The following is a 14454-nucleotide window of genomic DNA, read 5'->3' on the forward strand; positions in this document are numbered from 1 at the left end:
AACACAGCAGATATCTCCGTATGGCTTTACTTTAAAACAAACAGTTTTTGCCAAAATGTTCCTAGTGTTTACTGTTAATCTCAAAGCTACCTAATTAGCTGCCTGTACTATTCCCAACATAGGTTTCAAAATCCAGGTTTTAGCATTATAAGCCTTCAGACTTATCATTGAGCCATGAAGGGGACTCTCCTTGAAATTTTTTTTAAAAGAAAGTCACTTGAACTACGCTATTCGTGGGCTTTAATTATTTTGTAATAGCGACAACCAAATATTAAAACAGTTGAATATAAATACAAATCTTTATTAATCACTATTTAGAATTATAACAATAATAGTAAGATGCGGTCAGTGTTATATTTAATGCAAACATTGACTTTATTGGTTTTTAAGACTACAATTGATTACAACATTTTAATTTTTTTTATATTAATGAATTGGTTATATTTTAACTAGAAAGTCAAAACTAAAAAAATACTTTTATTTGCCACATAAAACTGAGACTTGCTATGAACTGATGGTTAGGGCGCTCGACTCAAAATCCGTGGACCATAGGTTAGAATTCGCATCATCAAATATGCTTCTCCTTTTAGCTTTAGGGTCACTATAATGTGACGGTCAATCAACTCCTTATCAAAAATGAGAGTTCTAGAGTTTATGGCGTAACTGGCTGCTTTCTCTCCAGTCTTTCACTGATAAATTAGTGACAACTAACAAAGATAACCTTCAAATAGCTTTAAGCGAAATTAAAGAAACTATGATGATATTGAATTATTACTTTAGGTGAACTTGAAACAAGAACTTATTAGCGTGACCTGTAGATGTGATGGTGCTGTTACACCAATTAAGTTTTGTTTTTTTTACATTAATGTATTTCAGTTCTGTAGATTGTTCTACCTTTTTAAGCTTACGTAATAACACAGCAACTGTCAACTAACGTTTATGATGCAATTTATAAAACCAATCGAGTTAATCAATAAACATCTCCCATATTTACAGTTCTGTCACATACAACCTTTATAACAAATAATGTTAACAGACATATCTAAATCACGTAGTCATTTGTTGTAACAAAAATTTATTTTAAATAAAACGCGTTTACATTTTAAATGCATTCAACACATACAGGGTCATGGTGCAGACAATTCAGACATGTTGAAACATAGTATTTAAGCTCACTGGCCAATTTTAATGAATAAACCTTCTATTTATGGTATTTACAATACAATTGGTATCTAATGCCCTTTGGGAATTGATTTTATTCACATTCTTTATAAATAAATAAAATAAATTTCACATAATTGAATGTGCCCTCTGAAGGGCATTCATGACAATAACTATATACATTATTCTGGCATACAATCAACTCTTTAAAAACAAATCTAATTTTATCTCCTTCCTTAAATTAAAAAAAAAGAAAGATATATAACAGAATACAGGCTAAAATAAATAGTGATTGAAAATACTGTGTGAAAAATGTTAACTTCAAATGAAGGAAGTAACAGAAATCAAAACTGTGATATAAACATTAAGTTTTTGTTAAACACTTTTTTTTTGAGGGAAAAAGAGGCGTATTTGGAAGCTCACTCGAGAAATGGGAAACTAAAATAGTTTTAGTTTGGTTGAATCTAGAATTTAGAAGAAAAAATAACTGTTTAAAATGAAGTTTGACACGAAAACGATGAATCTTATAGAAAACGAGAAGTACTTTTTGTTTCACGTTCAAACTTCAAAGTATCATTATGGGAGACGTTAATGTGCACAGTTGGATTAGTTTCAAGCTATACTTGTGTCTTGAAGCATGTAAACCATATTGCACAAATTAGATCCTATTTTATACACAAAAATCAAGTATCCCTAAAAATTGATATCACTGGCTCTGTGACAATAATCAAGACTCTCTCATGATTTTCATTTTTTCGTAAGCCGATATAAGGTCTTTGAATATTTTTATACTTGGAGGTCACCTTCTTATATTACACATAGTTGTTGTCGTTTTTTTTTTTAAATAGGTTTTAAGGTGGTGTTATTTGATAGTGAAATTTAAATAGTAAATATAATTTTGATCGCTTGAAGGAAGTTTTAAGTGACTTTTGCCGATTTGTATTTTTTTATCTGCCAATTAATATTTCTGTTACTTTAGTGATTGTTCTTCACATATCGGTTACTTATAAATCCGTGTCATTTGGTACAACTATTTCACTGTTGTTTCCATCAACCAGCAATTCACGCCCACAATTGAATGGGTTGTTCGAGTAAGTGCTGATACGACTGAGTATTGAGATGTAAATTAACATTCCTGTTCGTCACGTGGTGCAGCATATCCATTATAGATCCCACAAGAATATCTTCGTACTTGATTAAGATACTGTGGCCACCACGTGCGAAGCATAATCCAGCTGCATATTTCTGATAGTCCACAAATAAGTGATTTTTTCCTAATCGGAAAAGAAAAGAAAGAATGTGAGATTTTTTTTTCAAAATTATTATACAAGTTCCTGTACTCATTAGAAAAACATAAACAACGAAGACATCTAAATATTTTCTTTGTGCGGTAATTGTATTTAATACTAGAAAAATAAAACCGATCTCATACCACCTAATTTATTTTTCTTTAGTTGGACACCCAAATTTGGTGTTATAAGATCGTTTATACTTAGTTTTAGAATGTCTTCTATACACTAATACGCAGAAAGGAAATTATTTTGCTTTATAAAATAAGGCTTACGGTGAATATAGTTACTTGCTTATTACACAGGGTTATGAAATTTTAAAACTCGGAAGTATACACCGACATATAAACTACGATATGTAAAAATCTCACCTTGAGCCTTAAGTTTCCCGTCGTCATCATAACACCACAAATCTTCTTTCTTCAAACCCCATCGACCAATAGTTTTATAGAAGGCAGAGTTTTCGATATAACCGTCTTTGGTGCTAAACGCGAGCATTACAGGAGTATTGTTGGCAACGATGCAGTCAACACACTCTGAGGCCTACAGATAAATCAACCATTTTATTTTATAAAGTGTTAAAATGCCAAAAAGTAAAAAAAAAAATAAAAAAAATCTTATATTGTTACTAAATTAATTATTCATTATTATTTAATGAGCTAATTGGTTATCTATTTATTTGTGAACTTGTTTTCCTCACTAAAAGGTGATTTTCAGCTAAGAATAATAATGTATAATTAATTTTGACATAATGTCACGAATCACCCAAACACCTAATGTATTTTAGGTTTTAAATGATGAGCAAGCGATCATACATCAAAAAACAAATTTTATCCATTTAATCACGTGCTTCTCGTGAATTATGCGTGTTAAGCAAGATATTTTACAGTGTAATGTCACTGACGGCTTTTGTTTATTATAGCAATTTAGTATTGTATCTTTCATTCAGTGGAGATAAAATTTTGTTTTTGTTTGTATTTTTCTTTTAATTCAGTGATAATATTGCTAATAGCAGCTTTAACTTCTATGTTTCAGTTTCAACTATCATACTGGTTGTTGTTGGATTCTATTTTGTTTACAACGGAAAATCCCGAGAGCTGTTTGTATCAATCAAGTAACACCTAATATCTGTATATGGTTTAAATTAAATGTGATTAAAAATCTTTATTTGCGAGGGAATAAAGCCTACTAACTTTAACATGTTTTTCGAAATTGTAAATTTTGCATAAAATCAAAACAGTTTTTTTGTGGGGAGTGGGATACAGTCAGAAAACGTTAGTTTTGTTATCAGTTGTGGGCTAATAATAATAATTATACAAACAAATTAAGTGGGGTGTCTCTAAACTTTCATATTATTAAATTTCCATTGTCACTTTAATTAACTTATTGTTTTCCAACACTTGTTTGCTTCTTTGAAGTTAAGCACAAAGCTACATAATAGGCTAACTGTGCTCTGCCCATCATGGGTAACGAAACCAGGATTCCAGCGTCGTAAGTCCGCAAACATACCGCTGTGTCACTGAGAGACGGTTTCCAATAAAGACAAATATCTTCAACATCTGACTTTAGTTGATGATTCTACAGCAGTAAAAAATTTAAAATATAAACAAATAATTTTATTAAAGTGAAAACAAACCGTAATTCCAATATCTAAACCATATATAAAACGAATTAGGATCAAATCTCGTTTCTCTAGCTTTAAACTAAGGAGTATGCGCCATACAATCTAAAACTATTGTTTGTTTGTTTTTGAATTTCGCGCAAAGCTATATGAGAGCTATCTACGCTAGCTGTCCCTAATTTAGCAGTGTAAGACTATAGGGAAGGCAGCTAGTCATCATCACCCACCGCTAAGTCTTGAGCTACTATTTTACCAACGAATAGTGGGATTGGCCGTCACATTATAACGCCCTCACGGCTGAAATGGAGAGCATGTTTTGTGTGAGGAGTATTCGAACCCGCCATTCTCGGATTACGAGTCGAGTGCCTTAACCCATGCTGGGCCACATCTAAAACGAGCCCTGACACTCGTAACTGAAATAAAATTAAAAGAACAACCATTTTCTTTATTGCGAAAATCATCTGTAGGTAGTGTGGGCGGTGTATTCCCGCAGGGATACTAAGTCAGAGAAGGATAGTTGATTAATAAGGCGAATTAATAGCTGGTTCCAGACAAGATAATCAGTTCCATATGTTCCTATTGAAAATGTGCTCGAAAGACCAGAAGTAATACTTGTATGGCTTCAGCTTGTTTGCTAAGAATTCAGTGGCTGTTTATATTTCAAACTCTGTTTGTTTTGTTGCTGTTTTTTTTTTAATTATATTTTGTAAAGTTTATATAATATATTGTAAATATTTTGAATAATAATGCGGGTAGGAATGAATTTATATGTCGCACAGAGCACTATCAAACATCACTACGACCCCATCAAATCTGGAACGAAACAGTAGCGTTCTTAAATTAAGTTGTTTGTCACACTGGTAAATATGGTTAAATACGTATGTTATTAGTGATATTTATCAGCGCAATCTTCGCTACATGTGATTTATATCTAACGTACAATATGTTTAATATTAGTTTGACCCAGTTCCTGAGACGGCAAAACCTATTTTGTTCTCTTAACCAATTTAAGTGTAAAATCAAATCAGAATTTTCGCTCATATACGACATTAATTTTGAACTTATAAGCTGGGAGAAGGCACAAACCTCCAATTCTTAGGCAATTTTTATCTAATCTAGAAACAGCATTCGACCACCACCCTTATAGTACATGCACAGTTACAAAGTGGGAGACACGTTTTCGATGTAAAGGGACTCGAAACAAAATCCTCGCATTCACAGTCCTGTTATACAAAGCACTACGCCACACCTGTTAAAAAAAAACAGCAGTGTTTTAAAGTTCTTTTCGCCAATCAGCCACGTTGTTATAGGTAACGGTTTGTTAAACATTTGGCCTACAAGATGGTGTTCAGTAACAATGTTACCTACCTTCTGGAAATCAATGTTTCCAATGGTGTGGATGTTAATCTTCACCATGTCATCACTACAATCCATTCCAAATCGCTCGTGCATCCAACGGAAAAATATCATCATGACTGAACTCAAAAGCGGCTTACTGAAACAGTACGAACCTCCTCGAAATAACCAGAAAGGTCTGACGGTTCTGGAAAAGGAAGGTATTCAGACTTTGAACCAGTTGTGTTATTAGTCTTTCGCTAGTACAGCTTCATCGGAGTTTAAACGACTTGTACAAATACTTCCAATTAACGATTCGAATTTTGAAAATTATTTAACATTTTAAAAAAGTGATAGTTGAAGTTTACTACAAAAATTGATTATAAATATTTTTATAAAGCATTTATCCTCCGATGAAGCTTTAAGAGCAAAACTTCAATAAATATGCCGTCTTTTGGAGCACTGTGGTCATTTTTACAATTTTCTGAATTAAGGAAAAAACATTATCTTAAATCGTCTGTTCTACTTTATGCAGGCTTTAATCAATCATAACTAGTGTAATGTGATTTATGTTTTAGGTTTACTGCTCGCTAATATTCAGTTTTACATGTGACTTGTTTAAAATGCTTATAAAAATCACTTTTCATCTCTGTTCCTTTATTTTATTCACACTGTCTATTGTTTATTTATAAAATCATAACATCACGTATGTTAAAATAAGCCTCAGAAATTAAAAAAAAAAGACTGTACGAATTATACTGATAATATAATACAATAAAGACCATTCGCACTCACCGCCATGGTTTCATCCCAGGAGGACATACCAGCGCCACTGAGCGGAAAACGTTCGTATTGTCTGACGCTAGTTTGAGCGCTGGATACATTCCCGCGCTGTGAGCTAACAGTACGTCCACTCTAACATCAAAACAATTGTTAAACATTTATTTCTTACCTGTGGTACCAACCTTAACCGAAATACTTCTTTTATTAACTAACAAATTTGAATAGTAACATGTTCGTATTGGATACATTATTTATAATTAAATGTATGAAGAAATAAAAAACAGGTAACATCACTTTAAGAGTCAAAGTAAAGTTTCATAAGCATAATAACATTGCACGATGTCTTGAAGTTTTCTTATCTTAACGTTGCCCCAAGTTTTAAAATAAAGAAATAAAAATTGAAAAGTTATATTCACTATAGTTTAAGTTATGACCTATAATTTACTGTTCAACGGAAAATTAATCACTGTGTTTCTTTGGAAACTTAAGTAGTAATGATAACACAACAGATCAAATAACCTGGGAACGTTGATGAATTTTAGAAAATCTCGTAAAACACTAGCGATCTCTTCTGGACTATGTCGAAAAGTGTCTGATGAACCTACATTACTTATTCCGAAATCTGCAAGAAAAATAAAACGTTATTAATTTGTTTCTAATAATTATAAAGGTATTTTTCCGATATAATTACTGTGTGCATCATTATTGTTCAGGTTCTGAATAGACATGGCGATCGGCTTCTGGAATGCATATCCTGTGATAAGTCACTGTGGTTAGCGTTCTTGACTGCGAATTCAATGATTCACGCGACGTGTCCCATTGCTATAATCATGCGCTCCGTTCTTCGAAATCAAACCCTACTATACGATCATAAAATTATTTTTCTTTTTTTAATTCACCAAAAGTGACACAGCCTATTAGCGCTAGACGTTCCTAATTTTGAACTAACAGACTAAAGTGAAAACAGTTAGTCAACAGCATCTTACAACAATTCTTGGGTTGCTCTAACTACATAATGTAATTCGACCCTCACACTTATAACTCACGCATGGTTCCAAAGAACAGAGTGCGTCAAGATAACAGAAGCGACCCCGCTAGTATAGCCGTATGTCTACGGATTTGAAACGCTAAAATCAAGCGTTCGATTCCCCTCGGTGGGCTCCGCAGATAGCCCGATGTGGCTTTGCTATAAGAAAACACACAAAATAACAGAAGTAAACCAAGAACAATGAGATTCATAGTCCAGCAAGCCAATCTTGACGAAATTTATAACCAAACAAACTGGGAAATATTACAGAGTTATCTACTTTACTGGAGAATCAAATAATTAAAATCGTAAAAAAGTTCTGTAAAACTAAATGTATAATTACATCTAACAAAATGCAACCGTTTAACATATAGGTTGGTAAATGAGAACTAAAATGCAGTGAAAAATGTTCATACCTCTCTTCTAAAAACTGAAATAAAACATGAATACCTCTGAGTAAATAATCATGCTTTAAATCTCAAAAAATGAATATTTATTTTCATCTTCACCTTTAGATGCGATAGTTGTTGTACTTAGTCTCGTAAATATAGCAGAATTCATACTAGAATCAACACCAAGATTTTAAAGAATAAAATTAAATAGATTAAAAAGTTGTAGTTATCTAATCCTTTCTCTATCTTACAACATTTACCCAAATTATAGACAAAAGTTTCCAGAAAAAAGGTTTGTGTTCAGTTGAATAATTTTTAATGTTTTGAAATATTTAAAAACAATAATATCAAACACGAAGGGTTTATTGTTCAATAATCAGTACACTACAGCAAAAAGAATTCAGACAGCGTGGATGTGGTCACGTAGACCTGAAACCACTAGATACCAAGAACCATTCACCCTTTGACCTTATACTTGTAGATACTGTCAACTTGTTAGAAGTCACGTGTCTACTTAAGTTTCTAGCAGCATCCGTTTACGAATTTTACAGATAGTACAACAAACACAGAAAGGTTGGTATTCCACATTAACAAAGGAAGTCAGGAAGTTTTAGTCAGATGGACTAGATCGTACGAGGAAGAAAAACTTGTTTATTTGTTGCGCTTTGCCATCCCCAGCTTTGAACTAATAGGCTAAAGGAAATATAGCTAGTAAGAACGCCGGGCCTAATCGGTCAAGACGTTCATGGACAGATACCACGAGACAGTCATCCACTGCGGTAAGATGTAATATCAGGATAACGAGCCTACGTACATTATAAAACCAGTAGTTCGAATTTTTAGTGACTACTTTACACATTTTACTATAACCAATGACTGAATGAAAAACACTTCGTCTTGTGTGTTCGTAAAATAAGCGCATTTAAATACAGCAGACAGCTTTCCTATATACTTTCAGCATGATTTCTAAACAACCATTGTATGTGTGTACAGAAATAATTAAGAAAAATATCTAATAAAACAGAGTTAATAAATAGTGAGAGGACGTGACGTTGTTATTAATGATATCACATTCAAAATATGCTACTTCTGTATCATAACTGTTGTTATACTTAGGACTAAATTTTTACAATTTTTACACTTTTGGTTTCCGTGTTTCGGGAGCTACATTTTACTACTTGGTAAATTTAACCTGAACATTATCCTTCACGGTATGGCCTGGTGGTTAGGGCATTCGACTCGAATCCCCATCACTCAACATGCTCGCCCTTTCAGCCTTTAGGACGTTAAAAAGAACGAATGTTATGTAAATTTATGATTAATATAATAATATCATAGGGCACGAAAATTTTCTTCCCTTATAGGTAATTTGGGGGGGGGGAGCAAAAACGTCCATAAAATTTCCAAAATATAAAATGTGAAATTGAAAATTTGTATGTACCCCCGCATGGATATAACGAACCTCCATCTCAGTTTTGGCGATGACCCATCCATATCCTACATAAATACACAAAAACCAATACTTTTATATTTATATAGACATATTTGAAAGGTGTGATTTATACGCATGCTGTGACGTAATGCAGAAAAGCAGTTTTTGTTATGCGACTTGAAAACTGAAAAAAAAATAATGTGTTTCATCAAGATTTCACTTTAAAGACAGTTTTTCATGGAAAATAATAGAAAAAAATTAGTTCGTTAATTCAGACAAAACCGTTTAAATTGCGCAATTAAATGGTAATAAAAGGATATTTTGAGAAGAACAAATGAAGCATTTACCAGAGTTATAAGGACATTTTTGCAGCACAGATAAGTTCAAGCTGTTTAAAGAAATGCAGTCAATAATTTCCTTCAACTACAACGCAAAATCACAAAATTTTAGTAATCATACCTGGTAGGTTTGGAATGAGTACACGAACGCCTCTAGTGGCGAACTTTGCGGAAAGATTGTTGTAATAATGCGCCGGCGTATTGATGCCTGGAATTAAAAGTATTACAGGACCCTGCTGACCATTGTCAATGTATTTTATCATTGGGCCACTATTTTTATATACTGTTTCCTGTGGTTCTTTATTGAAGAGGGTTTCTCTAACGGTACGCCTAGTTTCACGAGCTATAATTTTATTTAAAACTCTTCTTACGGCTCTACACACCATTTATTCTCTTAAAATAGTAGCAACCAAAGTATACCCCTAATTTTAGTCAGTTTATTAGCTGTTACTATCCTACTTTATATACAAACACCAGCGCAACTTCAGTGAACAATTAACACAACTCCTGTGTCGGGATTGGTCAACATTTTAGGGATTAAAAGTAGTTTAGATCAGGATTGGTCAATAACTTTTAGTTTCAACAATTAAGACACTTGTTGCACAGTTCATTGATGAGAATGTATATCATGTTTAGAAGCTCTTATCAAAGTTTTAACAGCTATCATTATTAACTAGAAAATAATTTGTTAGACTAAACCAGTTTTTCAAGTTATATATACACAACATCTAACATATAGAAAGCATAACCTTAGATATTCATCAGATTGTAGTTTATTTCTAAGTGTTTTAGACCAAATAAGTTTTTATATCGCATATACCTAAGGGTATTGTTATTATCCAACAAATATTATGAAGTGTGTTTGATTGCAGAAGGCATTTTGGATATTACACTTATTAATTTTTACGAAACAATCAATCACAAACTAGGGCCTTACCATATTCCAGGATTAGCGAATAATTATTTCTGTATTGCAAGATTATCGAGGGTGTGTATAGAGTTCTCGTTTTCACACTTTGAGGAAAGACACGTCTGTCGCTGGTCTAAAGGAAAAGCTGCTGCTGCAAAAAGAAAGTATATTACATGAATATATATTTATATATGTACATGCACGCCTATATATGTGATATACATACAAGTAAAACTAAAAGTAATAAAATAATAACTGACGGTAAATAATTGACTCCAAAAACAGTATAAATAAAACAGACATTACTAGCTTAATCTTAGTATTAATAACGGTCAAATAACAACCAACACAAACTCTGTTAGCTAAATATTGTGAACAAGTTAATTAACAACCAACACAAACATTATTAGCCTAATGATATTAATAGCATTTAATTAACAACAAAAACAATCATTATTAACTTAATATTGTTAATGAGTTAAAAACAATCAATACGAACATTATAAGCCTAATCTTGTTAACGACCAACAAATAAAAACCAACACGGACATTATTAGCTTCCCCTTGTTAATAACGATCAAATAACAACCAACATGGATATTATTAGCTTAATCTTCTTTAAAACGGTCAACAACAACAAAACAAACATTAACTTACTGTCGTTAATAACTGTCAAATAATAAATGATACAGAGATTAGTCTAATCTTATTAATAACGGACAAGTAACAACCAAACACAGTCATTATTAGCTAAATTTCGTGAATAACAATCAATTAACAGATAAAACGGACTTTATCAACCTAATCTTGTTAGTAAAGATTACTTAATAAACAACACGAACATCATTAGCCCGATCTTGTTAATAATTCGGACAAATAGCAACCAGCACAGTTATTATTACCATAATAGTTAATAATTGTCAAAAAACAATAAACAGAAACATTATTAGTTTGATCCTGTTAATAACGGTGAAATAAACATCCAACACAAATATTATTGACCTCATTTTATTAATGACAATTAAATAACAACCAAAACACTGATATAATACTAGCCTAATCTTATTCATAACGATCAAGTAAAACCAAAAGACTTTATTAACCTTATCTTAGTACTTGGGCCTGGCATGGCTTAACGCGTTAAGGCGTGCGCTTCGTAATCTGAGGGTCGCGGGTTCGCGCCAGAGTCGCGCCAAACATGCTCGCCCTCCCAGCCGTGGGGGGCGTTATAATGTGACGGTCAATCCCACTATTCGTTGGTAAAAGAGTAGCTCAAGAGTTGGCGGTGGGTGGTGATGACTAAAGGACTCCCTTCCCTCTAGTCTTACACTGCTAAATTAGGGACGGCTAGCACAGATACCCCTCGAGTAGCTTTGTGCGAAATTCCAAAAAACAAACATCTTACTACTTTCCTGCAACAATGGTCTAACCTGGAGTTACTGCAATCTAGGCTTAATACGTAAATATACATGTACACATTTAATTAATTCCTTCAAAGTGCTTGTTTTATTAATAAAAAATGGAGTTTATATTTATTGCAATACACTTTTTACAAGCAGTTTCACTAATATTAGGGTTAATAATTACAGAAATTTTGTATACGCATTTGCTAAATCAAGCTATACCACGTGCTAAAGGTTTGTTTGTTTGTTAAGCCTAATAATCCTCGATAAGGTGTTATTATTTTGTTATTATATTCGATATCCATGCAATTAAATCATCTAAACTAGGCTAACGATTATAGACCTTCTAAAAACACAAATCAGAAAATTTCCTCTAAAGATTAATCTCAAACCCCGTGTCCTGTGCCTTTCGATCTTAGTTTTATTTTACTTCGTTAAAATTCGAATTCAATTTTATTTCGGAACAAAATTCAGAGTAGAAATTAAAAATCGAACTAGTTTACTTAACCAAATAATTTTCGAAATAATAACTAAAATAAACTTAAACTAATAATTCTGAACAGTTCTAAACTTAATTTTTACTTCTTTTAATACTGAAAGTAAAACAAGTTTCTTTCTTAAATGTCATATAACGTGTTAGTCTAACAGAATCACTGTCAGTAACAAAATCGTTACGTTGGCAAGACTTTAATGTAAGTATTTACTTTTATCAAACATAATTTATTATGTTATACTCTTTTTTTTTTTTTTACCTTACCCATAGTTGTTAAAGATATCGTAGATAACAAAATCATAATCTACAAAACCTAGCTCTGTAGATATCGGGGATATTGTACCAAACTGAAACGTAAAAAAAAAAAAAATGTTTAAAGAGATTGATTACAGATCTAAATATTTTAAAAACATATTTGATTACGGACGTTTCGGAATTGTATGAAATTCTATATCACCACTTAAACCTTGAAAAGTTAGTTCAAAATATTCTATGTATAAAAACATTATATATTGAGCGAATAGATTTGGTATTCAATCGGAAGAATGAATTTAAATGGTAAAAATAAAAAAGGAATCAAGAGCTTCGTGTATGTGTGTAATTTTCTCATAGCAAACCCCACATCGGGCTATCTGCTAAGTCCACCTAGAGGAATCGAACCTCTGACTATAAATTCAAAAAATTCGTAAATTTACCGCAGTACTAGCGGGGGAAGGCAATAGCTTCCTTTTGAATTTTCTTACTGATTAAGTATTATTTTATTACAAGTTCCAGCTTTTAGGTGGGGAAACTTATTGTTTAAAACGGGTTTGACGTTTCGATCATTTGTGCAATCGTTCTCAGGTACACAAGTTTTAACGTTTAAGAGGTTTTATTATTTAAATCAACACTCAAAAATCTAACCAACTAATGACAACAGAAGTGAGTCCATGTTATTATTTAGTGTTGGGTAATTACTGATAATGGTGAGGATTTCTTTAATAAAAATTTCGTAATATACTCTAGAATTTTAAAGTTTTTTAGAAGGATGGGTAGTTGCTTTCGTCACTATGGGAGCAAATATAAAATTTTGGTGGATTAGTTAGCTTATACTCGCTTCTAGCTGAAAATCCCGTATGCTAGCTTGCACGTATTTATAGGTGACGTGTAATGTTACCTGTATAGGTAGCTTTTACAGAACAGATCAGAAAACGTGGCAATAGTTTCGGTTTAAAATTATCTGACCTCAAGCTAATGCTCATGATCAGATGTAACTGATGGCGTTTCTCTCCGCCCCGGCCATGATGATGATTGTTTGGATAACTTAAAATTTAGAACCTGTGAGACCAAATATATATATATATATTTATATATAAAAGAAAACAGTAAAATAAAAAGAATAATAACAATAATTTTGTTTTCAGCTTTTATAGCTACCACAAGTAGATTTACATACGACCCACGAGCGCTTTGGAATGCGTTACGTACGTGGTTTTTAAACATGTTTTCAATTCTTAATGTTGTCGTAAGTACTAAACATGTGTGTCTGGAGTAGTTTTGAATTTGGGATTTGGGTTTAAAATTCTTTCGCCCATGAAAGTAGTGGATATTTTAAAACAATGTGTAGCTTCTTGGTAGGTTCCATTTTATTTGTTCAAAAACTTCGTGTGATTAAATGTAGAAAATTAAGGGGATAACCATTACTTTGTAATATGTTATAGATTTTTGAAATTTCTAATGGAAACAGAAGTAGTCAGAACATATATTATACGATCTGTTTAGAATATTTAGGACAAGGTTGTGTTTAAAGAAGTATGTTATGAAACTGTCGAAATGAGTCGATAAGATAGTTAATATTTTATTATGATAAACAGATGTAACAAATATATTGTTTATTTTGTCCACTTGGAGGTCCAGAAAAGTAAAGTTATTGTTTTTCATCTCACACGTAAAGTTTACACCTAAATTCACAACGTCTATGTGTAAACAAAGTTTTAAACTCAATTTCAAAATTCAAAATTAATCAAGACATATTACTTACAAATTAAGTTACGTTTAGTATTTTCGTCGACATTTAGAATTAAAAACATGTTTAAGGTCAGACATTTTACGCTTTCCTATGCGCTCGTAGGCCGTACATTATTGTACTTACGATAACTCTTACCGTTTAAATACGTTCTTTCTAAAATTTCGATCGTATGAAAAATTACTAACTTAATAACTAATAATGTCTTTTGTAGTTGGAATATTATGAACTAAATATTTGAGGTTTTAACGCTGGTGATCGAATA

General features: G+C 32.2%; 1 protein-coding gene across 5 annotated transcripts in view; it reads right to left on the reverse strand.

Moving 5' to 3' along the window:
- Nucleotides 1-356: 356 nt before the first annotated feature.
- Nucleotides 357-14454, reverse strand: part of LOC143247100 (uncharacterized) — a 29339-nt gene continuing 15241 nt past the window's right edge. For 3 of the 5 annotated variants that reach the window (XM_076494576.1, XM_076494575.1, XM_076494573.1), the window contains exons 2-7: nt 10316-10439; nt 6709-6811; nt 6202-6321; nt 5440-5614; nt 2822-2993; nt 357-2435 (exon numbers count right to left, since the gene is read on the reverse strand). In XM_076494576.1, coding sequence (XP_076350691.1) covers nt 2224-2435; nt 2822-2993; nt 5440-5614; nt 6202-6290 — 648 coding nt within the window. In that variant the 5' untranslated portion in view covers nt 6291-6321; nt 6709-6811; nt 10316-10439 and the 3' untranslated portion in view covers nt 357-2223. The other 2 variants (XM_076494574.1, XM_076494572.1) reach the window with 2 other exon arrangements.

Source organism: Tachypleus tridentatus, chromosome 3, assembly GCF_004210375.1.
Source record: "Tachypleus tridentatus isolate NWPU-2018 chromosome 3, ASM421037v1, whole genome shotgun sequence".
In the NCBI taxonomy this organism is placed as follows: domain Eukaryota; kingdom Metazoa; phylum Arthropoda; class Merostomata; order Xiphosura; family Limulidae; genus Tachypleus; species Tachypleus tridentatus.